At 37.6% G+C, this 26,737-nt stretch overlaps 1 protein-coding gene across 6 annotated transcripts in view; it reads right to left on the bottom strand.

The window, feature by feature from the left end:
- Window positions 1-26,737, bottom strand: part of ZBTB41 (zinc finger and BTB domain containing 41) — a 56,331-nt gene that overhangs the window by 11,742 nt on the left and 17,852 nt on the right. For 4 of the 6 annotated variants that reach the window (XM_064273461.1, XM_064273465.1, XM_064273462.1 and 1 more), the window contains 5 exons: window positions 23,236-23,365; window positions 18,996-19,091; window positions 17,273-17,379; window positions 15,686-15,791; window positions 111-199 (listed from right to left, as the gene is read on the bottom strand). In XM_064273461.1, coding sequence (XP_064129531.1) covers window positions 111-199; window positions 15,686-15,791; window positions 17,273-17,379; window positions 18,996-19,091; window positions 23,236-23,365 — 528 coding nt within the window. Of the gene's footprint in view, window positions 1-110; window positions 200-225; window positions 2,406-15,685; window positions 15,792-17,272; window positions 17,380-18,995; window positions 19,092-23,235; window positions 23,366-26,737 lie in introns of those variants that run through there. The other 2 variants (XM_064273463.1, XM_064273464.1) reach the window with 2 other exon arrangements.

Below are 26,737 nucleotides of genomic sequence, written 5' to 3'. Positions count from 1 at the left end.
AAAAAATTAAAAAATTTAACCAAGAACAACAAAATTTAAATGTCCATAATTTACTCTAGAATGATTACACAAAAATATATACAAACTTATAAAAACATACTGAGTTTTACCTGAATGTGTCCGAAAATGCATTTCCAGACTTGATTTGCCTTTAAAAATTTTCTTACAAACATCACATTGATGAAATGTTGCTTTATATCTAAAAAAAATTTAAAAAGCTTAAGTTTTTAAATATAATTTTAATAGGTATCATAATAAAAATAAGCTACAACTTTATATGTAATTCTCATGTTAATAAAGCACATAACTCTGAGGGAACACAGAAACCCCCTAAGTACCAACCTTACCTCCGGTTCTTCCTCCCCCAGTTATAATGAACAACAACAAAATAATCAGCTGTGGTCTAGTCAGTTTCGACTCATGGTGACCTTATGTGTCAGAGCAGAACCGTGCTCCAAGTGGTTGTAAATGGCTGGTTTTTTCAGAAGCAGATCACCAGGCCTTTCTTCCAAAGTGCCTTTGGGTGGACTCCAACTGCCAACCTTTTGGTTAGCAGCAAGGCATGTTAACCGCTGGTACCACTCAAGGACAAATCTATAAGAGGTCCTTGGATTTTCCACTGCTTTAAATCACTGAACATTTTTCAGTGTTATTATCATTTGCTATTAAAAAATATCAAACAAAAGCCATAGGATGGGAACAAATGGAGGGCTAAAGGGTAAAAGGAAGGGCTGGTTACAAAGGGGAATGGCGGAAATTTTGGGGGTGGTAGAACTAAGCTGTATCTTGATTGTGGTGGTGATTACATGACTGCATGCCTTTGTCAAAACTTGCAGAATGACACACCAAAAACGGTGAATTTCACTACATATAAATTATATTGTAATTTTTTTTAAAAAAGGTATTAAACACTGAGGCTGCTTAAAAGGAAACCGGCAAATGCAAAATGTGCATTCAACAAGAGAGTGGCACTGCTCTCATTGGTTCACTTTATAATTAATAAATGTTATAAATTTGAACTTGAAAGATAAAATAAATTTATACATAAATAAAAGAGTGAGATACCAGTCCTTCACTTTTATTATACATAAATAAAGCTATAAATACATAAAAGTTAACTTAGAAAGCAACATAGTATAGTGCCTAAGAGTAAGAGTTTAGGAGTTAAACAAACCCTAGGCTCCTAGGCTCAAATTTTAATTGTTCTGAATATTAAGGTAGTTTTAAAATGATTAGCATTTAAGCGGTAATTATTGAGAATACCATATCACCTCACCTAGGAAGCAATTCTTATCTAATGAGTACCTGGCAACATGGCAAAATAATTAAATCAAACCTAGATTACTATAATGTTCTATAAGAAGTCTGCTCTTAACATACCCATTGAGAGATTTACTGAAATGCCCAGCACATTACTGCCAAATTAAGTGGAAGCAAAGTATGCCTAACGTTTCACAAGCCATTGACACTTTTCAATTCAGCCAACCCAACATTTACAGAGTAGCTACGCTTTAAAAAAGCACCATGTAAGATCCTGTCTTCCAGGAACTTACTTCTACTTGATGAAACAGACATTAAAAAAGATCATTTGGATTTAGTCAATCGGGAGTGTTATTGATAACCTTAACAAGAGACTCGTAACCACTATGCTTGATTTGTCTTATTCCATTCATATCCACGGTAAGTGCTAAATGAAAATATAAACAGGGTCACCCTGAGTTTATACAGAAAGGGTTATTAATGGAATCATAATATTACAAAATACACAAGGCAGTGGTACTGAAACAGGGCAATTTTGCCCTCCAAGAGGCATTTGACAATGCCTGAAGACACTTTTGTTTTTTACAATTGAGGGGTGGTAGTGCTACTGGCAGATAGTAGGTAGATGCCAGGGATACTGCTAAACATACTACAATGCACAAGACAGCCCCCACAACAAGGATGTGATTCAGAAATCTTGGTCTACACTATGAACAGAGTGATGTTTTGAAAAACACAAAAATGCTCAAAGCGCTTTACTTGCCTCAAAGTGGACTGAGGATAAAGATAAAATCTATAAGGCCTTGCATGGGTCACTAAGTATCCACTCCACCAGTCTCAGTATATATCACCCACCCTTTGCTGTCCATGCTGTAGACAGTCTGTCTTGGTCATCTAGTGCTGCTGTAACAGAAATACCACAAGTGGATGGCTTTACCAAAGAGAAGTTTATTTTCTCACAGTAAAGTAGGCTGAAAGTCCAAATTCAGGGTGTCAGCTCCAGGGGAAGGCTTTCTCTCTCTGTTGGCCTTCTCGTCAATCTTCCCCCAGGCTAGAAGCTTCTCTGTGCATGGACCCTGGGTCCAAAGGACACGCTCTGCTCCCAGAACTGCTTTCTTGGCGGAATGAAGTCCCCCGTCTCTCTGCTAGTATAACAAGTAAGAAGCTTGGGGGTAAAATCCAAGAGACCAGTTTGGGAGCAAACAGACACCCATTAGAATGAAAGAGCTCATCTTCTGAAGAGTCTGTCTAGGGTGAGAAGAAAAGGTCAGGCCTAATGTGAAAGAAAAGCAAGTAGTTAAGAGTCCAGCAAAGAAGAGTATACTGGTTTTAGACAGATACTCATCTTTTTAGTCAACATTCAGAGCTTGCAGAACTATTTTCATAAGGCTAAGTCCCACAATAAAAATCCATGAGGTTCTCTCCTCAATACCTTTTATGCTTCTCTTTTACAAAATATGAAATTTTAAATTTGTAGCCTTGACTTCCTTTCCTTCTGTACCTCTTCTTTTTAACTAATCACCATTTTAGACTGAGGGAGAAACACTGCATAGTACTAAATTATGGGATATTAGTGAAGCCAGACCTGCCACTGTACAGTTTCATTTCGGATGCAGGATTCAGATTCTCAGGTGATGAATGAGTAAGTAGGACTTACTTTGGCATTACTGCTGAGATAGCCAAACTAAAAAAGCATGCTGAGCACACACATCATATAAATACATGTATAGGTACATTTTATGAATACTGAAATGTAAAGGGAGAAGGGGCTGGCTTAATTTTTTTTGCCAGATTTCATAAAATAATTTTACATGCCTGAAAATTAAACAAAGTTTAGTTGTTCTAGCCATATTTTTCCATTGGCCATTTTGATTCTCTGGGGAAGCTATGTTGGTTTCCTGTATATTAATTAGCTAATCAAGTAAAAGCCTTTTCATCATTATTTTGTCAGTAATTTTCTAACTTAAGATATGTATGTGTGGACTGTCCTTATTTAGCAAGGACTGCAAACACACATACCTGAAGAGACATGTAGTTAATATATGAATAAACAAAACAAATTAGCTATAAGGCAACAGGTACTCGAGTTGCTTGTATCTGACCAAGCATAACAGAAAATGGCACTAGGAATATGTTTAATGAATGGCTGGTGAAGAAAATATATTGCTGATTGCAAAGCTGTAGATCTACAATATGCATGTGGTAGAAATTGTTGCTTCTGGCAACTTGGAAGACAGAACAAGAAGCTATTGAGCTTGTAATTCTAGAACATGTGGCCATAAAGATCCAGAATATTAGGATGTTCTGGCTACTGATGGCTACTAATGATACTTGCTGGACCCCAAATAGTAAGAGAAATGATTGAGAAAAGCTTTGCATGACAAAAGTGCACAGGAAGTATCAGATTAAGCATATGTTACAAACAAGCTCAAGTCTGTCCTGTAGGATTTCATAATTACTATGGACAGACTACTGTGTCTTATTTTTTCCTTTTCCAAATGGGAGTGTTTACTACTACTATTCTGTCTCTGCTCTACCACTGTATACTGAGGGACTTACATGTTTTGGGGGATGGCATGAGCAGATAACTTTGCTTTTAATTCATAGGTTGTCAGACCACAAGGAGACACATCTCAGCCTGATGGAAATGATTGTGCGGCACACTGTCATCCTAGACTTTGAGCTGGATGCAGTAATTGATGAGACTTTGAGTTGTCTCCTTAGGAAAGGGGGAAAGTATGTTCTGTAGGTAAAAAGAAGGATACACACAAATACTGGCTGACCAGAGAGGTGGATTATAGCAGAAACAACTGACCACCTACCAAAGAGTCATACCCCCCTTATGTAGTGTAGAACTATTACTAGGAAGTAGCTACTTATCCAAAGACTAAATTTCCTAGTCCTGCTAACACCTAGTTGGGGTTATGAAACTAACTTTTACCAATAGAATATGAGTGGAAGTAAAATCAAGTTATTGCTAGGCCAAGAAATTTAGAAACTGAGAAAAGAGTGTCTTCCCCTGTCTGCCAGCTAGGACGCCAGGGTGAAGCCACATGTGGCTACTAGACATCTCTACCTCAATTTCAGTATGTCAATAACTCAATTTATTCTCTCCCTCCACATAACAGAAGAAGGTGAAGACACATGAGACAAGGAGCATAACTGACAGAACAAGGCTGCTGATGAAACAGCATCAGGAGGTAGAATCAAGAGGAGTGGAAGGATTATCCTTGAAAGAGAAGAAAGGCCATCTACTCTTATGAAGAAGAGAAGTTCAGACTACAGAAAATACGGCTACAGACTACTCATGGAAAAAATTACTCATGGCTTCAATTTTCTTTGGAACTGAGAGAACAGGTTATCTGTTGAAAGTGGGGAGGGTGGAGGCTGGGTTATGAGCTTGAGAATTCCTATTTCCTTTCTTCTTGTATCTGATTGGCCTATGACTGCTCTGACCAATACAGTAAGGCAGCAGTGATGCCATTCTAGGACTTAGCTTTTCGGAAGCCTGGCAGTCTCTACTTCTGCCACTTGGAAACTAGAGCCCATGTCAGAAGTTCAGTTACCCTTCTGGAGACCATGTGGAAAAGTACTGAGATTATACAGAGAGGGAAAACAGTCCAGTTGAGCCCAGCTGTCTCCACCAAGACGCTAGGCATATGAGTGAGGCCATCTTGGACAATCCAGACCAGCCCAACTGTGAACTGAACATTACTAAGTGATTCCAGTAAATAACCTATAGAGCCAAAGAACTGCACAGTCAAGCCCTTCCTGACTTCCTCACCCACAAAATTGTGATACATAATAAAATAGCTGTTTCATGCCACTAAGCTTTGATGTAATTTGTTAAACAGCAAGAGATAACCAGAACATTAATCAGTATTTACCATTTCGATATGGCTTGTAACCTTTTAATCTCGGTCCAGTCCAGCCTCCCTTTCCAACCTTAAGGCCTTGACTCATAAACTCAAATATACATGTATGTTGTTGTTAGGTGCCACTAAGTTGATTTTCAACTCACAACGACCCCATATGACAGAGTAGAACTGTCCTATGGAGTTTTCTAGGCTATAACCACTATCCATTACTAATGCTACTCTCTAATTTAGGCTCTTACCATCTTTTACCTAGATTATGATAGCTTTCTAACTGGTTGATATGCTTGCCTCCAGATTTGTTCACCTCAAATCCAGCAACCACACATCGATAAGGTTAATCTACTTAAACATAAACCCAACTGTGTCACTCTCTTGTTTCAAATCTTCAATAACTTTTCATCTCCTAGTATAAAGTCCAAGTTCCATAAAATGATATATGAGGCTCTATATTCTAGATCCATCATTTGCCAGTTCTTGCAGCAAATGTAGTCTACAGGTTCTGGTTCTACAATTACCTAGACAACAGATAGATCCACAGGTCCCTGGGGGGGAAAGAGCTCCCAAAACCCTTCCATAAGGTCCACAAGACAAAAACTACTGTCAAGATAGTGCTAAGACATCGTTTACTTTTTTTCATTGTGTGGACATTTACACTAACGATGCAAAAGCAACAAGAGAAAAACTGCTGGCACCTTAGCACTAAACAAGGCAGTGGTACCAAACTACTAATACTCACTGCACTCTCTACCACCTTGCACTCGCAGTAAAATAAAAATTTCCAGTTTTTTCCTGATGAAGCAGTAAAAATGACTAATTTATTAAGTTTCTACTTTTCAGATGTCTTTTTAATACTCTCTGATGAAATTAAAAGTGTGATGGCTGTCTCAAGGGACAGCACCCGTGAAACTGAATTGTGAGCTTAAGTAGCCACTTTCTTCATTGAATATCATTTATACTTGAAAGCATGGCTGAAAAACAAACTATGGTTACACAGACTTAAGTATTTGGTAGACGCTTTCTTAAAATTAAATGAAGTGTCACTTCAAGGAAAACAACTGACATTTGTTGTCAATGATGAAATCTGAGCTTTCAAGTGAAAATATGAATTTTGGAAAACTTGTATCTACCTTTGTGATCTTGACAGTTCCCGATTATTTCTTTCTGAATGACCAGAGGCAGTATTAGCAAATGCGACTTGTTGACAAGGGACTGGGAAATGAGTTAACATCCGGAACATCTGCGTAACTCAGGGAGCCCATATTTTCCAAATAACAAATGCTAATATAAATGATATTATAAAATTATGCATGGGTAAAAGATCCATTCAAAGTACAAGACAGACCAATGGACTGAATGTAACAAAGTATGAAAACTTTATAAAGCTGGTTTCAGGTGCCACCTTACAACCAACCTTTAAGGAACTATCACTTGTTTGGTTTTGGTGTAGAATAAAACAAGAATATCCACAATTATCTGAAAATTTTGAGATATATTGACATTAATGACTAATATAAAATCTTGGTGCTCTTTGAGAGCTGAATGAATACATTGCCCATATATTCAGTAACAATACTCTTCCTTTTTCCAACCATGTATCTGTGGGAGGCTAGATTTTCTTCATTTATTTCAACCAAAATAACATACAACATATATGGCAATCCAGCTGTCATCTATTAAGCCATTAGATTTGCAAAAATGCAAAACAATGGCACTCTTCTACTTTTTTTTTTGTTTTATAGTTTTTTTTTTTATCTGCTATTTATGTTGGCATATGATAGGTATATTATTATTTTTAAATGATTTAGTAAATAATGATTTGAAACTTTTCTGTTTTAATTTCTAACATGGTAAACACAGATAGACATCATCTATAAAAACAAATGCTCCTGGCGGAGCCAAGATGGCAGACTAGGCAGACGCTACCTCGGATCCCTCTTACAACAAAGACACGGAAAAACAAGTGAATCGATCACATACATAAGAATCTACGAACCCTGAACAACAAACACAGATTTAGAGACGGAGAACGAACTAATACGGGGAAGCAGCGATTGTTTCCAGAGCCTGGAGCCAGCGTACCAGTCAGGTACGGCACAAGCACAGAGAGCTGCCCCACCCCCCTGAACTAACCCCGGGAGGGGGACCAGCCGGTTCCGCGGGCAGCGTGGGACGCAGCCGGTAGGAGAAGTCCCCAGGAGGCAGTGACTGGTCTTGGAGCAGAAAGAGCAGCGTCCAAGCCGGGGAACCGTCCCGCAGGGATTTGGACTGGACGCAGGTACGGCATAAACACGGACAGTTGCTCCACCCCCCTGAACTAACCCCGGGAAGGGGACCAGCCAGGTCGCACGGGCGGCGTGGGACTCAGCCGGTAGGAGAAGTCCCCGGGAGGCAGCGACTGGTATTGGAGCGGGGAGAACAGTGTCCCAGCTGGGACACTCGGTCACGGCACAAGCACGGGGACCTGCTCCACCCATCTGAACTAACCCTGGGAGGAGGCCCAACTGGTTTTCGGGGGCGGCACGGTCACGCGGCTGGAGGGACGAGAAGTCCCTGGGAGGCAGTGACTGATTTTGGAGTCGAGAGTGCACCGTCCCAGTAGGGGAGCCTTGACGCTGGGCGTGGGGCTGGAAGCAGAGGATCTGACCGTGACTCCAGCGGGCCAGACACCCCGGGGGCAATCTCCACACAGCCAGCACACATAGGCGACGCGCCCACGGGAATCTCAGATATAACAGTCATTCCAAGCAAGACAAGCAACTCTGGCTATATTCTGAGGTGCTACTCTCCTATCTCTCTGTTCCCTCCCCCACCCTCCCCAGGCGGCTTCATTAACATCTGAATAGCCTGAGCCAGAGGGAGAACTCTGATAGGGATCTGACTGCATTTTTTTTTTAGCGGATTTTCTGGAAAAACTAGTTTCCCAGTGATGGCTCGGAGACAACAATCCATATCGAACCACTTAAAGAAGCAGACCATGACAGTTTCTCCAACCCCCCAAACAAAAGAATCAAAATCTTTCCCAAATGAAGATACAATCCTGGAATTATCAGATAGAGAATATAAAAAACTAATTTACAGAATGCTTAATGATATCACAAATGAAATTAGGATAACTGCAGAAAAAGCCAAGGAACACACTGATAAAACTGTTGAAGAACTCAAAAAGATTATTCAAGAACATACTGGAAAATTAATAAGTTGCAAGAGTCCATAGAGAGACAACATGTAGAAATCCAAAAGATTAACAATAAAATAACAGAATTAGACAACGCACTAGGAAGTCAGAGGAACAGACTCGAACAATTAGAATGCAGACTGGGATATCTGGAGGACCAGGGAATCAACACCAACACAGCTGAAAAAAAATCAGATAAAAGAATTAAAAAAAATGAAGAAACCCTAAGAATTATGTGGGACTCTATCAAGAAGGATAACCTGCGGGTGATTGGAGTCCCAGAACAGGGAGGGGGGACAGAAAACACAGAGAAAATAGTTGAAGAACTCCTGACACAAAACTTCCCTGACATCATGAAAGACGAAAGGATATCTATCCAAGATGCTCATCGAACACCATTTAAAATTGATCCAAAAAGAAAAACACCAAGACATATTATCATCAAACTTGCCAAAACCAAAGATAAACAGAAAATTTTAAAAGCAGCCAGGGAGAAAAGAAAGGTTTCCTTCAAGGGAGAATCAATAAGAATATGTTCTGACTACTCAGCAGAAACCATGCAGGCAAGAAGGGAATGGGACGACATATACAGAGCACTGAAGGAGAAAAACTGCCAGCCAAGGATCATATATCCAGCAAAACTCTCTATGAAATATGAAGGCAAAATTAAGATATTTACAGACAAACACAAGTTTAGAGAATTTGCAAAAACCAAACCAAAGCTACAAGAAATACTAAAGGATATTGTTTAGTCAGAGAACCAATAATATCAGATATCAGCACAACACAAGGTCACAAAACAGAACGTCCTGATATCAACTCAAATAGGGAAATCACAAAAACAAACAAATTAAGATTAATTAAAAAAATATATATATACATAACAGGGAATCATGGAAGTCAATAGGTAAAAGATCACAATAATCAAAAAGAGGGACTAAATACAGGAGGCATTGAACTGCCATATGGAGAGTGATACAAGGCGATATAGAACAATACAAGTTAGGTTTTTACTTAGAAAAATAGGGGTAAATAATAAGGTAACCACAAAAAGGTATAACAACTCTATAACTCAAGATAAAAACCAAGAAAAACGTAACGACTCAACTAACATAAAGTCAAGCACTATGAAAATGAGGATCTCACAATTTACTAAGAAAAACGCCTCAGCACAAAAAAGTATGTGGAAAAATGAAACTGTCAACAACACACATAAAAAGGCATCAAAATGACAGCACTAAAAACTTATTTATCTATAATTACCCTGAAAGTAAATGGACTAAATGCACCAATAAGGAGACAGAGAGTCACAGACTGGATAAAGAAACACGATCCATCTATATGCTGCCTACAAGAGACACACCTTAGACTTAGAGACACAAACAAACTAAAACTCAAAGGATGGAAAAAAGTATATCAAGCAAACAATAAGCAAAAAAGAAGAGGAGTAGCAATATTAATTTCTGACAAAATAGACTTTAGACTTAAATCCACCACAAAGGATAAAGAAGGACACTATATAATGATAAAAGGGACAATTGATCAGGAAGACATAACCATATTAAATATTTATGCACCCAATGACAGGGCTGCAAGATACATAAATCAAATTTTAACAGAATTGAAAAGCGAGATAGACACCTCCACAATTATACTAGGAGACTAACACACCACTTTTGGAGAAGGACAGGACATCCAGTAAGAAGCTCAACAGAGACAAGGAAGATCTAATTACAACAATCAACCAACTTGACCTCATTGACTTATACACAACTCTCCACCCAACTGCTGCAAAATACACTTTTTTTTCTAGCGCACATGGAACATTCTCTAGAATAGACCACATATTAGGTCATAAAACAAACCTTTGCAGAGTCCAAAACATCGAAACATTACAAAGCATCTTCTCAGACCACAAGGCAATAAAACTAGAGATCAATAACAGAAAAACTAGGGAAAAGAAATCAAATACTTGGAAAATGAACAACACCCTTCTGAAAAAAGACTGGGTTATAGAAGACATTAAGGAGGGAATAAGGAAATTCATAGAAAGCAACGAGAATGAAAATACTTCCTATCAAAACCTCTGGGACACAGCAAAAGCAGTGCTCAGAGGCCAATTTATATCAATAAATGCACACATACAAAAAGAAGAAAGAGCCAAAACCAGAGAACTGTCCCTACAACTTGAACAAATAGAAAGTGAGCAACAAAAGAATCCATCAGGCACCAGAAGAAAACAAATAATAAAAATTAGAGCTGAACTAAATGAATTAGAGAACAGAAAAACAATTGAAAGAATTAACAAAGCCAAAAGCTGGTTCTTTGAAAAAATTAACAAAATTGATAAACCATTGGCTAGACTGACTAAAGAAATACAGGAAAGGAAACAAATAACCCGAATAAGAAACGAGAAGGACCACATCACAACAGAACCAAATGAAATTAAAAGAATCATTTCAGATTATTATGAAAAATTGTACTCTAACAAATTTGAAAATCTAGAAGAAATGGATGAAATCCTGGAAAAACACTACCTACCTAAACTAACACATTCAGAAGTAGAACAACTAAATAGACCCATAACAAAAAAAGAGATTGAAACGGTAATCAAAAAACTCCCAACAAAAAAAAGCCCTGGCCCGGACGGCTTCACTGCAGAGTTCTACCAAACTTTCAGAGAAGAGTTAACACCACTACTACTAAAGGTATTCCAAAGCATAGAAAATGACGGAATACTACCCAACTCATTCTATGAAGCCACCATCTCCCTGATACCAAAACCAGGTAAAGACATTACAAAAAAAGAAAATTATAGACCTATATCCCTCATGAACATTGATGCAAAAATCCTCAACAAAATTCTAGCCAATAGAATCCAACAACACATCAAAAAAATAATTCACCCTGATCAAGTGGGATTTATACCAGGTATGCAAGGCTGGTTTAATATCAGAAAAACCATTAATGTAATCCATCACATAAATAAAACAAAAGACAAAAACCACCTGATCTTATCAATTGTTGCAGAAAAGGCATTTGACAAAGTCCAACACCCATTTATGATAAAAACTCTTACCAAAATAGGAATTGAAGGAAAATTCCTCAACATAATAAAGGGCATCTATGCAAAGCCAACAGCCAATATCACTCTAAATGGAGAGAACCTGAAAGCATTTCCCTTGAGAACGGGAACCAGACAAGGATGCCCTTTATCACCGCTCTTATTCAACACCGTGTTGGAAGTCTTAGCCAGGGCAATTAGGCTAGACAAAGAAATAAAAGGTATCCGGATTGGCAAGGAAGAAGTAAGGTTATCACTATTTGCAGATGACATGATCTTATACACAGAAAACCCTAAGGAATCCTCCAGAAAACTACTGAAACTAATAGAAGAGTTTGGCAGAGTCTCAGGTTATAAAAGAAACATACAAAAATCACTTGGATTCCTCTACATCAACAAAAAGAACACCGAAGAGGAAATAACCAAATCAATACCATTCACAGTAGCCCCCAAGATACTTAGGAATAAATCTTACCAAGGATGTAAAAGACCTATACAAAGAAAACTACAAAGCTCTACTACAAGAAATTCAAAAGGACATGCTTAAGTGGAAAAACATACCCTGCTCATGGATAGGAAGACTTAACATAGTAAAAATGTCTATTCTACCAAAAGCCATCTATACATTTAACGCACTTCCGATCCAAATTCCAATGTCATATTTTAAGGGGATAGAGAAACAAATCACCAATTTCATATGGAAGGGAAAGAAGCCCCGGATAAGCAAAGCACTACTGAAAAAGAAGAAGAAAGTGGGAGGCCTCACCTTACCTGACTTCAGAACCCATTATACAGCCAGAGTAGTCAAAACAGCCTGGTACTGGTACAACAACAGACACATAGACCAATGGAACAGAATTGAGAACCCAGACATAGATCCATCCACGTATGAGCAGCTGATATTTGACAAAGGACCAGTGTCAATTAACTGGGGAAAAGATAGCCTTTTTAACAAATGGTGCTGGCATAACTGGATATCCATTTGCAAAAAAATGAAACAGGACCCATAACTCACACCATGCACAAAAACTAACTCCAAGTGGATCAAAGACCTAAACATAAAGACTAAAACGATAAAGATCATGGAAGAAAAAATTGGGACAACCCTAGGAGCCCTAATACAAGGTATAAACAGAATACAAAACATTACCAAAAATGATGAAGAGAAACCCAATAACTGGGAGCTCCTAAAAATCAAACACCTATGCTCATCTAAAGACTTCTCCAAAAGAGTAAAAAGACCACCTACAGATTGGGAAAGAATTTTCAGCTATGACATCTCCGACCAGCGCCTGATCTCTAAAATCTACATGATTCTGTCAAAACTCAACCACAAAAAGACAAACAACCCAATCAAGAAGTGGGCAAAGGATATGAACACACATTTCACTAAAGAAGATATTCAGGCAGCCAACAGATACATGAGAAAATGCTCTCGATCATTAGCCATTAGAGAAATGCAAATTAAAACTACGATGAGATTCCATCTCACACCAGCAAGGCTGGCATTAATCCAAAAAACACAAAATAATAAATGTTGGAGAGGCTGCGGAGAGACTGGAACTCTCATACACTGCTGGTGGGAATGTAAAATGGTACAACCACTTTGGAAATCTATCTGGCGTTATCTTAAACAGTTAGAAATAGAACTACCATACAACCCAGAAATCCCACTCCTAGGAATATACCCTAGAGATACAAGAGCCTCCATACAAACAGATATATGCACACCCACGTTTACTGCAGCTCTGTTTACAATAGCAAGAAGTTGGAAGCAACCAAGGTGTCCATCAACAGATGAATGGGTAAATAAATTGTGGTATATTCACACAATGGAATACTACGCATCGATAAAGAACAGTGACGAAACTCTGAAACATTTCATAACATGGAGGAACCTGGAAGGCATTATGCTGAGCGAAACTAGTCAGAGGCAAAAGGACAAATATTGTATAAGACCACTATTATAAGATCTTGAGAAATAGTAAACCTGAGAAGAACACATACTTTTGTGGTTACGAGGCGGGGAGGGAGGGAGGGTGGGAGAGGGTTTTTTATTGATTAATCAGTAGATAAGAACTGCTTTAGGTGAAGGGAAAGACAACACTCAATACACGGAAGGTCAGCTCAACTGGACTGGACCAAAAGCAAAGAAGTTTCCGGGATAAAATGAATGCTTCAAAGGTCAGCGGAGCAAGCGCAGGGGTCTGGGGAACATGGTTTGCGGGGACTACTAAGTCAATTGGCAAAATAATTCTATTATGAAATCATTCTGCATCCCACTTTGAAATGTGGCGTCTGGGGTCTTAAATGCTAACAAGCGGCCATCTAAGATGCAGCAATTGGTCTCAACCCACCTGGAGCAAAGGAAAATGAAGAACACCAAGGCCACATGACAACTAAGAGCCCAAGAGACAGAAAGGGCCACATGAACCAGAGACCTACATCATCCTGAGACCAGAAGAACTAGTTGGTGCCCAGCCACAATCGATGACTGCCCTGACAGGGAGCACAGCAGAGGACCCCTGCGGGAGCAGGAGATCAGTGGGATACAGACCCCAAATTCTCATAAAAAGACCAAACTTAATGGTCTGACTGAGACTGGAGGAATCCCGGCGGCCATGCTCCCCAGACCTTCTGTTGACACAGGACAGGAACCATCCCCGAAGACAACTTATCAGAAATGAAAGGGACTGGTCAGCAGCGGGTGGGAGAGAGACGCTGATGAAGAGTGAGCTAATTATATCAGGTGGACACTTGAGATTGTGTTGGCAACTCTTGTCTGGAGGGGGGATGGGAGGATAGAGAGAGAGGGAAGCTGGCAAAATTGTCAAGAAAGGAGAGACTGAAAGGGCTGACTCAAGAGGGGGAGAGCAAGTGGGAGTAGGGAGTGAGATGTATGTAAACTTATATGTGACAGACTGATTGGATTTGTAAACGTTCACTTGAAGCTTAATAAAAGTTATTAAAAAAAAAAAATGCTCCTGAGGTACTCAATAACTTTGAAGGGTATAAAGGGACCCTGAGGAAAAAAAATTTGAGACTCTGGAGCAAGTAAGTCTGCAGTTCTAAGTTCATTTTCTGTTAATGCATGAAACATATTGAAGTTTTTATTTTTCTTTCTGTACGTCATGTAAATCTTTGTATCACAGCACTTAGCAAAATTCCGAGCACATAATGAATGCATAAATTCAATGAATAAAATGAATACATTAATTCAATGAGTGAATCAATGCACAAAATCAGTATAATAATAAATAAATAAACACATGGAACAATGAATACAAATCAACACACTCTCTACTCTTCTTCAAATTGTTTACTTACTACATTTATATATACTATATACACACTCACACACATACCCCATCACCCACACACACACATATATGCACAAACGGAAAAAACCGAACCAACCCTGTTGCTGTTGAGTTGATTCTGACAATGACTCTATAGGATAGAGCATAGCTGCCATATAGGCTTTCCAAGCAGTGGATTCCAAGGATTCGAACTGCCGACCTTTTGGTTTGCAGCTAAGCCTTGGTGGCACAGTAGTTAAAAGGTCAGCAGTTTGAACCTACCAGCCGCTCCTTGGAAACCCTATGGGGCAGTTCTACTCTGTCCTATAGGGTCACTATGAGTTGGAATCGACTCAATGGCAATGGGTTATGTATTTGTATACGTATATGTATAAGTAGTTGAATTATGTATGCTCAGGCCATTAAACTGAGTTCTTTGCAACCTTAGACCATCTCTATGTACTTATTATTTGCCCCAAAATACCTAGGCCAAGAACATGAATTCTTTGAACATTTACACTCAGCAACAAACTTCAGTTAAATTTAGGTATCTAGACTGTATTAAAAAATTGGTGTCTGAGACAGACATACCTCCTTTAAATAACATATCACTTTAAATGCTGACTGCGATTAGAAGCAGATTTAAATTTTGCCTACAAACATTGCCTAATGCTGTCTCATTAAGTGTAATATATGGGCTATATACTCAGCTCTCAAAGAGCCACAGCAACAGCAACATAAGATAAATGAAATCCCCAAAGAACACCAAGATTTTATATTAGTCATTAACTTCAATATCTACCATCTCCTTACCTCTGAATCATTAAAAACAAGGAGGAAAAAAAAAATTCGTTGCTCAATTCATTAGGTTTACAGAGAAGTTACAGAAGCTAGAAAAAGGGAGCTGGTCAATCTGTTCACGTTAAACAAATCGAACCGTGAGAAAAGTTAAACTTTCCTCTAACAGACTTAACCGTAGTAATTTTGAAAAACTTTGCTTTTCACTTACTTTTGCCACACTTTCTCTCCAAGGTGTACACTTTTATAATGAACAGTGAGATGATCCCTACGACCAAAACATTTTCCACATTCTTCACACTGATGAGCCTTTTCACCTGAAAATAAATACCCAAATATTTTGATTATAACATGTATTTCAGTTTTGGGGATTTTTTGTTTTTGTTTTTGTTCAAGAACAAATTACCAAACAGTAAGATCATGTAGTGAGAAATACATCAGTAATGTCAAGTCACCCTTAATTCTGGACTATTTGCTTTATACTTCTCACTTATAGATCTTTCTTCAAAAAATCTATGCTTACTTTCATGATGTGCATCCTTTCCCCACTTAGGAGGAAATCAGCAGCCTTTTGTTGTAGACTTCATATCTTACCTTTCAATGTAACAGAGCAAGATAAGTGAAAATTCTTCCAAATAGGGCTTTTTTTTTAAAGAATATATATAGCTAGATATCAAAGGAAACCCTGGCGTCAAATGAACACACATTAAATCAAGAGGAGGCTATCTTACTGCTTATAAAAAGGCCCTCAACATTTTCAGATCTTTGTGTTTTACTTTTCAAAGATTTTTCATCTGTGGGGATTTCTTACATTTGCAATGAGCCAAAATACAAATACAAAGGGATATTGTAGATAAGTCTAATTTCTCATCCTGGTCCCTGAGTTCAGTTACAAAGTCTTGTCCTTTCAAAATCAGTGTCTAAACACCAGTGTGCAAATAAACCATGTGACCCCTAGAATTAGGAACTTAGAATTCTCCTCCTAAGGTTGAAAATGCATAATTCCAGTAAAAAAAGTTTTCGGATCTCTTAGTACCTTTTAAAAGTGGTGATAACAACTGTAATCTGCCTCACAATGATCATTTAAGAAAATAATTACTATATGTTACATACTTTATATTTAAATTGTGTTGATAATAATAATAATAGTCACCTGTTCTACTTGTTCATACAGATGGCTCTTTCCCATTATTGTGCTCAAATAGTTGGCTCTCTTAGCACTTCCTGAACATCAATCTGAGAGGAAAATATGAAAGAAATCCCCAGAATATAAAAATTATGAATACAATATAAAGATCTGAAATTGACCAGGGTTATTAAGGTACTCTTTCCCAAAACTAGGGTTTCAAAATTCAGTAAAATATAAGCATCCAATTATAATCATTTTCCTTTAAACTCCAAACTTTTGCCAACTTCTTCTCAAATCCAATCAAAACGAGAAATATCACCTAGGCTTCTCCCTTTAAAGCAGTGCCAATAGCAATTATTGTAAATAATCCCACGTAATAGGTAAAATGCAAATTTTGACAACTTGAATAAGATCAAACTTTAAAAATATACTTTACGGTCAGAAAGGAGTGGCCAACTGAATAAAATTACAGTGACCGAAAGCATGTCATAGAATTAAGTCCCTTTCCAATGCTTTTTAAAACTGTTTTTAGAACCAGCATTATAGAGGGGTGGCCAACATAAACCAAATTATTAAAATTACAGCCAACGTAAACGTGATGTAATATTACATTGTTTTCAGGTGCTTTATAAAAGGATTTTGGAAGCATAATTGCAAAATACAACTTACCTGAATGTATTTTTTTGTGCTTTGTAAGGTGGTCATGACGAATAAATGTTTTTCCACATTCATCACACTCATATCTTTTATCATCATGATGTACTCGTAGGTGAAGTCTACAAGGAAAAAAAATTGAAGAGCACTGAAACTGGTAACCCAGAAAGAGAAAATCTGATAAACTATAAATAATGAAAACAAGGATGTTTACTCAATCACCCTCAGAGATTAACTGCTCTATTTGTATGACTTTCAGAATTCGCCTCTTTTACCACCTGACACTAGGGATCCTATTTCTCTCTTTCAAAAAAGCATTTCAACATTTGTACATGCTCCCACCACTTCCAGATGATATTCCTTCCCGACTTGTTAGATCCTAAATCTACTTCACTGAACCTACCAAATGTCTAGGGTTGTTGTCTATTTGACAAGCCAAGCCTCAAGATATCAAAGGTAGAAATGAATCATGAAAGGATTAGAATCAGACAAATGGAGTTAGTGTTCGTATGGCTAAGCACATGATAACAGCAGCCAACAAAACAGCAAGTAATGTAGATTGACCTCATTCTGGACAACTGATGCTGCTTATAAACTAAGAGTTGAAAACTTACTGTATTTTATAAGTACTAGACTTTACAGAAATTACATTTTACTATTTAATGTGACTCATTTTATAGTCACCTAAAGGTAGATTATAAAAGGTTTAGATTATTGAAATTTAACTTAAGAAATTTATCACCTACAAAACCTGTATCTATACAAATCTTAGAGAAATGAACAGCCTTCTCATTCAAACTGCCAGAACAGATGTTTATTCTGCCATAACTAAAACCAGTAAGCTGACTACTTTGCACCTAAAGGAGAAATATTCTGTTTATACTTAATAAAAGTTAACTATTACATAAAAGTTTAAATATGAAAGCCTTGAAATTAACATTTTTCAGAGTATTAATAAAGCAATTTAAATTGGACACACAGTTCATTGTTTTTAGTTGCCATCAAAACTATTCCGACTCATGGCGACCCCATGTATTACAGAGCAGAACTGCTTCTTCTTGGTTTTAATCTTAACATAAGCAGATTGCCAGACCTATCTTCCGTAGTACCACTGGGTGGGTTCGAACCACAACCTTTAGGTTAGCGGTCAAGTTTGCACCACCTAGAAACTTCAATAAAAGTATTAAATAAAAGTGTAAATATTAAAGCCTTGAGATTAGAATTCTTGAGTATTAATTAAACAATTTAAATTGTACACATATCTCATAGTAACTGGTTATCTATTACTTATTCAAGGAAAAAAAAAAACAACCTCTTCTAAATTGCAAATGTGGTCAGGGATTCAGCCATAAAAATAACTGAATAAGTTATAATTATCGCACACAAGACTTTCTAAAATTGAGAATCCCCCAGTTTTCAATTTTGCTGTATCTTATACCAAAGTATTATTTGATAATCGTGACATGATACACTAAGTTTAAAACACCAGAGTTTTAATGAACTTTGACTCAAAGAGAAGTAATGAAAAAAATATTTAAATAATGACAGCTTAAACAGTAAAGCAAACTTGGTGACAAGAAAATATTTAATAGTATTTTATGCTGTAAAATGAAGACAACATGTGATAAGAAATGTTTTAAGTCGACGTATTTCACTAAAATGATGATAAAAAATAGAATTACAGTAGAGAGGTAATTTTATCTTGCTTAACATAAGAGAAAAAAATGGCTTGACTTACCTATATGAGCTCCCATGACGAAAACTTTGTCCACAAATACTACAAAGATGAGGCTTTTCTCCACTATGAATTCTCAAATGTTCTTTCAAAGTAGTTCTAGGTTAAAAAAATATATATATTAAGGGTTTTTAAAAATGCCTATATATATATATATATATATATACACACACACACATAAAGGAGCCTGGTTAAGCACTTGGCTGCTAACCAAAAGGTCAGCAGTTCAAACCCACCAGCCGTTCCATGGGAGAAAAGATGTGGTAGTCTGCTTTCATAAAGATTATAGCCTTGGAAACACTATGGGGCAAGTCTACTCTGTTCTATAGGGTCACTATGAGTAGGAATCGACTCCACAGCAATGGATATACAGTGAAACCTACGAGAGCCACAACTCAACAGCACTGCCTTGTCTTTCTGGGTCTTGCAAGTTTTCCACCTCTGACAGTGTGAGGTCTTACCACTTTTCTATCACTCATTTTAGTGGAAAATATTTGCATTTTTCTCCTCTGACAGGTTCCCAACTTACACAGGTTCCAGCTTTTGCAGGTTTTGCTGTATATACTAAACACAGACTTTCAGAGTTTCCTAGAATGATATTGAAGCTAACAGATATCATAACTCTCCCCTCTTTCTCCTACACTATCTTTGCTCTTTATTAGACTATTCTCCCAGTATACAACCATGTTTGTTATGTCCCTGTCCTTAAAAAAACAAAAATATTTAACTATGGCCACCTTTGTCATTGGTTTGCTCAGAGATTTAACGATACACTTTAAGCAAACTTTTAAGATGCACAAATAAAAAATGCTCAACCACCACTATTCAAAATGAGTAAAACTGATGTAAATTTTGGTGGAGAGGGTTTAATGATATTTAAGGAATCCAGTTTGCCAGTACTATTCCTTCCAAGGAAACCCTGGTGATGTAGTGGTTAAGAGCTACAGCTGCTAACCAAAAGGTCAGCAGTTCAAATCCACCAGGCGCTCCTTGGAAACTCTATGAGGCAGTTCTACTCTGTCCTATAGGGCTGCTATGAGTGGGAATCGACTCGAAGGCAATGGATTTTTTTTGCTTGGTTTGGTTATTGCATCCAACTCTGTGTTCAATGCTTATTGAACGAACTACAGGTATGCCTAACTTCTAGGTGCCAATGTAAAAAAGGAAATTCAAATAAAAGATACAATTATTACTATTCTAACTCCCCCAGTTTCACTGGCCCTCGATTTGGGCTACTGTGTAACCATTACTGTTCCAAGTGTGTCACTAGCAATTCCTGAAATTCTAACAGTATGAGTTTTCCCACATATTTAAACTGCTGAGTAAAGACAGACAAAATTATTTTGGAGTAAAGAAAATGCAAAGCAAATGAGTGACCTTCTGGCTGTCACTACTACTTGCTTTTTATTTCAATCCCATTCCTAGTGAGCTTAAAGTCTGAATCTGAAATGAGGGCACAGCTCTGCCAATAGATGGTGCTCTTCTACAAGGTCCACCAGTGTTTGTCAAGTGTATCTAATTACGTGGAATCCACCTCTCAAAATATCTCTAGATCCCTATGTATCAAGTTGCTGTTGTGTGCCATCAAGTCGATTCCAACTCACTCTGGCCTTATGTGACAGAGCAGAACTGCCCCGTAGGGTTTCCTAGGCTGTAATCTTCACGGAGCAGGTCGTCAAGTCTTTTTAGTAGCAAAAAGATGGAGAATTTTGCTGGTTTTTTTGTTTTTGTTTTTGGTTTGTTTGCCTTTTGTTTTCACAAAAAGATCTTTAAAGGGAAAAACGGATTTGTAATGCATATAATAAACTTTATAAATTATCAATCTGTAGGTATAGGTCTTCATATAAATAAATATAACATCTTGGGTTTCCTATTCTGCCATCATATCCATGTCTAATTTAAGGAAGTGACATTTCTAATTTTTATTAAAGAACTTTTACATACCGAACAGAGTGTAAAATTTAGTATTAAAATAAGCACTTATACTTGGGTTAAGATAGCAAACATTACTATGCCTTAGAATGCTTCTGCATGCTCCTCAATGATCTCATCTTCTCCAGTTCCCCCTCAAAAATAACCATTTATGTTAATCATTCCCTTGCTTTTTTGTTTTACTACCTATGTATGTATCACAAAACAATATACTGTATGTTTTTACAAAACTCAGTAGCAAGCACAAACCCAATAATCTTGCCACTATTAATTAAAGTACCTGGAAGGTAATGTAAACAGTATCCCTGGACCAGAGTCTGGCTGCAGCTTCCCTGACAGTTAACAAGAGCTCTTTCGGGCACATCAGTGGGTAAAAAAAAAAAAAAAAGTTATGGATAAATACTGGGAAGCATAGGGTTCGCTGTAGTTAGAACATCTGGCAGAGTTAGAATGGACCAGGTGAGTGAGTTGTTTTACGTATTTTGGTGTTCAGTTTACTATGGCCAGTTTACTATGGCTAACCTCTAACTCTCATGAACAGGTCAAAAAAGAGTATTTCTATGAAATGAAAAGTGTAATTTAAATCAAGAGGCAGGACATAAAAACAATAGCAGGAACCTCATAAACACACAAGAGTATTACATAGAGGCAGAGCACACATAAGAACCTGGGCCAAATTCTAGCATTGTGTCACTTGTTAAAAGAGAAAACATGCCAGCACAGACCTTAGTCATGACAACCCTCAACATATCTTGGGTCACTATTACTATTAGAATGGACTGACTGCCCATTACATATATTACACATCTAGCATTTTGGGATCTTCATTCACCATCCTGTGAGAATTCCCTTTGCCCCTCTCCTGTGTAAAACTACTTCCTGTAGCCCCTGTCTTCCTCTTTATCAGTTTACTGTCTCATTTTGTTGGAGCACATCCTTCAGTAGTTTCATGAGAAACAATACACGAAAAATTCTGAAACCTCATTCTAGCTTCAAACTGAATTGTTAGTTTGAGAGAAGAGAATTATAGGTTGGAGATCATTTTCTTTCAGAATTTTGAAACTATCACAGCACTGTCTTATTTCTAGCGTTGCTATTAAGAGAGAAGTCCAAGTAATCCTAATTCTTGATTCAATGTATTGACTTTTCCCCTCCCTAGAAGCTTAGAAGAAATTTCTCTTCGTCCCCAGTGTTCTGAAATATCACAGTGATATCCTTGGTGCAGGTTTATTTTCATCTAATGTTCTAAAGCATGTGATGGGTCATTCTTATCTGCCCTTCAGCTCTGGGACATTTTTTTGAGTTATTTCAATGATGACTTCCTCTCTCTCCATTTTCTCTGTTTTTTCTTTTTGGAGCTCCTTTTTATTTTATAGATTTTTGGACCTCCTGTCTGGTCCTCTAATCTTTACTTCATATTCCCATACATTTTTGCTCTACTTTTTGGAAGATTTCCTCACTTTGTCCTCCAACCGCCCATTTTGGTCATTACATTGGCCATCATGCTTTAAATTTCTGAGAGCTCTGGTTTGTTATCTGAGTGATCCCTGTTCTTGTTTAATGGATTCTATATCTTCAACTAAGGACACCAGCAATTTCTTTTTTTTTGAAGTTTCCTTCTTTCTATATAATCTGTTTCCTCAAGTTCTTTTCATTTTGTTTGTGTTAGAAGCTATCTCCCACTTTAAAGGTTTTCCTCCTATGTTTTGTAATCCTTTAGCTATCTGTTCATGATAAAGTATGACAGGCTAAAAAATAGATGGGAAGGTTGAAGAGTATGGGAGTGTTTTGATGGCTGTTTCACTGTATGTGATCTGGCTGTGCCATCTGCTAAAGAAATAAATTTGTCCTTAGGGTGCTCAGATTTTCAGGGAATAATCTTCTGATCTCTGGGTAATCTTCTGATCTACTGCCTGGTGGATAAAATCTAAAAGCTAAGAGGCCAGTGGGGATATGAGCTGGGACTCCCTGTTTTCAGCATTCAGAACACATTTAATCGCATAACATGGCATATTTCAGTCCAGGAAGCCTATTTTTACCTGTCCAGAAGAAAAATGCTCCAGGTTTCTGCTTCCTGGGGAGAGAAGTAGGTGCTCAGCAGTAAGGGCCTATGTAGGTGGTGGAAGGGAATACAAAGACCTAATCTCTAAAACAGTTTTATTCTAATGCTCCTTGTTCTTCTTCTCCATTACCCTCCCCAGTTCCAGAGGTATCTGATGCTGCTAGTTCCTAAGTCTTCTGTGGATTCTGCGATTAATTATTTCTATATAACAGTACCAGAATTTATCTGGGTGTGTAGGTAATTTCTCACCTTTCTCGTACTGATTTTCCACAGATAAAGCAAGTCCATTTTCTCTTTCCACCATGGGTACATTCTATATGGCGTTTCAAATTTCCAGTGTCATTAAACTGACGACCACATATATCACATGGAAAAGGACCTAAAAAGGAAAGAGAAGTGTACCTTTAAGTTTAAAGTATAGATACTAAGTTAAATTTTTAAAAAGTATGCTATAATTCATGCCTATCACTCTTAGTGCATGTATCATAAACCCGTTGCCGTCGATTCAATTCTGCCTCACGGAGATGCTATAAGACAGAGTAGAACTGCCCCATATGTTTCCAAGGAGCACCTAGTGGATTTGAACTACTGACCTTTTGGTTAGCAGCCATAGCTCTTAACACCACTACACCACCAAGGTTTCCGTATATATCATAGTACATTAAAATTATAGTTTTCTCTTCCCTCCTAGATTGTTTATCCCTACGAGGCTGGTTACAATCACCTCTATATCCCTATATTCAGTTACAATTACCTCTATATCCCTATATTCAGTTGAATATAGGGTCTGGCATTTAACACGCATGCAATAAATGCTGAATAAACTAATGAATTAACAAATTCAAATGGCCAATTACCAGTCTGAAATCAGAAAGGAACAGTATAGAATATGCTACATACCAAATTTCCAGAAATAGGAAGAAATGAGAAACTTTGGAAGAATAAACAGAACTTAAGAGAGTTCATGGTTCAGAAATGTACTGCCAATCCTAACGACCACAAGTTTTTAGTGACCCTGAGTAGATGAAAAGTACTGTGGCAGATTTCTGTTTAGTCTTACTGAATTAAACCCAGATCTCACTGGGTCCCAAATTTCACCATGATTTTACTGAATAAGCAAATGGTGAGAACAGGAGTTCCACTGGAAGGCACACTAAAAGGAAGCCAAAAGATGCGTGAAAAAGAAGTACACAGCTCAAGGAAGCTGTACATTTGGATGCAAATGTCTCAGAATTTAGAAGGGTAAACTCAACAAGGAATTCTGATGAAAAATTAATCCTAATAGCCAGTGGAAAGCAAATGACACTTGGACACTGAAATTCAGAAACCTATCTATAATCAAAATCAAAACTGTTCAGTAGCCACAGTCACTGAGATAGTTTCAACATGTTTTTGCACCTTAGAAATGAGAGATGACCACAATATTAAGTATCTTTAACATGTTCTCATTTAAAATCTCTAATATTTCATCTTCCATGGGATCTGAGTCATTTAGTAATTCATTCAACAAGTACTTATTGATTTTTAATTCATACCTAGCACTGTGTTAAGTACTATGAAAAATCTCTCTACCTCCCACCTCCTGAAAAGGCTCCAAGAAATTGGGGAAAGAAGAATCAGCATCTACATAGTTAAAATAAATAGACAGAATAAATGCCAAGATTAGCATATTATCAGAAGTGTGTGTTAGGGGAAGAGTGTAATATCTACCACTAAAACTTTCTGTAATGTATTAACTGTATGTATGGAGTCCTGGTGGCGCGGGGGTTAAGAGCTACAGCTGCTAACCACAATGTCAGCAGTTCGAATCCACCAGCCCCTCCCTGGAAGCCCTGGAGAGCTGAAGGCTCCAGTTGGGCCAAAGAAGAAACGGAGCATTCTCTTTCATGTTCAGCTACTTATCAGGTTTTTTTTTTTTTTTTAAATAACAACTACATTTTCCCCCAATACTGGCATCCAGCTTTGCATACAGTTAAGTCTCTTGGAATTTTTATTTATGAAGCTATGTTCAAACTAAAGCAGATCTTCATGGCAACTCTCTAGATAGAATAAAAGATTTGACTTCTTAAAGCCAAACTCTACTACTTTTATACTAATAAATACAGATAAATTAAAAATTCTTCTCCCCTAATTGTACAGAGTGCATTATTTAGATGTCTCTCCCCTGGAGGGTTGCTACGAGCAGGAATCAGCTTGAAGGCAACGGGTCTGTTTTTTTGTTTGTTTTGGTTTAATCCTAATGTAAGTAGTATGAATGTGCCTTTGAATCATCTAAAACAATTATCAAAATGTGGTGATGGATCTGCATCACTGGGAAGTTGTAAGAAATGCAAACTCTTGGGCCACACACTCCAGACCTGGTGAATCTCCCCCTGGTGATGGGGCTCAGCAACCTGTGATTAATAAGCCCTCCAGCTGATTATGACACACACCAAATTTTGAGAACCACTTATCCAAAACACACAGGGGTTCAAAGGAACAGAAGTATACAGAGAGACACAAAGGAAGCCATGCATATATGTATACAATACCCAGAGAAGCAGTGGTGGTTCAGTGACAGAATTCTCGCCTTCCACGCGGCAGACCCAGGTTCGATTCCCCACAAACGCACCTCATGCACAACCACTACCCGTCTGCCAGTGGTGGACTGTCTGTTGTTAAGATACTGAACAAGTTTCAGCACAGGTTCCAGACTAAGATAGACTAGGAAGAAGGGCCTGGTTATCAGCTTCTGAAAATCAGCCAGTGAAAACAGATCACCACAGTCCAATGCTCAGCCAATGATGGGGATGGCACAGAACTGGGCAGTGTTTTGTTCAGTTGTGCAAGGGGTCACCATGAGTGAGGAGCTGACTCCACAGCAGCTAACAGCGGCAACAACATACAATACTCAAAGCAGTGTTCTTCTTGGTTCATTTGTTTTCTTAAGCAATTGTGGACAAAAATGCAAAGTTACTGTTCTATTTTATAAGTCATATTTCTCAAAGGTCTTGAAAATATTAAAAATTATAATGCCAGAAATAAAAAAAATACATGTTATAAAAATTATAATGCTAGAAATAATACAGAGAAAGAGGAAGAAAATTATGTCTGGCACAATGTTTGGTACTTGTGTGTCACTTTCTCATTTAACCCTCACAACAATATCTATGACAGAGGTATTAACCCTGTCTCACCAATGAGGAAACTGGAGCTCTGCAAGGCTGTTCCAGCTCGCACATTAAGTGGCTTAGTCAGACTTGGAAAACAAGCCTAGCTATAAAGGCTTCTGCATCATGCTTCCTATTAAACTTTTTTTTCCTGTGACTACAACCTGGCTAATGTCAACTCTGATGAAAAATTCTACAAATTACCTTATTATTTGTAAAATATTTGTGTGGTCATTATAATGTAATGATACTATAATGTAATGATTTATTTACTGGACCATAATTCATTTTGGCAGGAATGGTATCCCCAGATCCTAACACAGACTCATCATACAGTTAGCAGTTAATAAATGCTAAGCTGAATGTTGAATATATTTCCCTTGGGGATTTTCCTTAATGAACTTTAGTTAGCAAGTTAGCTAACACTTACTGCCTAGCATTTCTGAAATACTTGTTACTGATCCACTGCAGCATGACAGAAAAATAAAAAATCTTTTAAATTAACCTAAATAAAACAATGAAAACCAGAACATCTTTAAAATCTTTTAGTTTGGCCACCTTTTCAGGAATACTCTCTTCAATAACTCTAACAGTTGATCAGC

The sequence above is a fragment of the Loxodonta africana genome, chromosome 20, assembly GCF_030014295.1.
Source record: "Loxodonta africana isolate mLoxAfr1 chromosome 20, mLoxAfr1.hap2, whole genome shotgun sequence".
NCBI classification, from domain to species: domain Eukaryota; kingdom Metazoa; phylum Chordata; class Mammalia; order Proboscidea; family Elephantidae; genus Loxodonta; species Loxodonta africana.
This window is presented reverse-complemented; position numbering and strand designations above follow the sequence as displayed.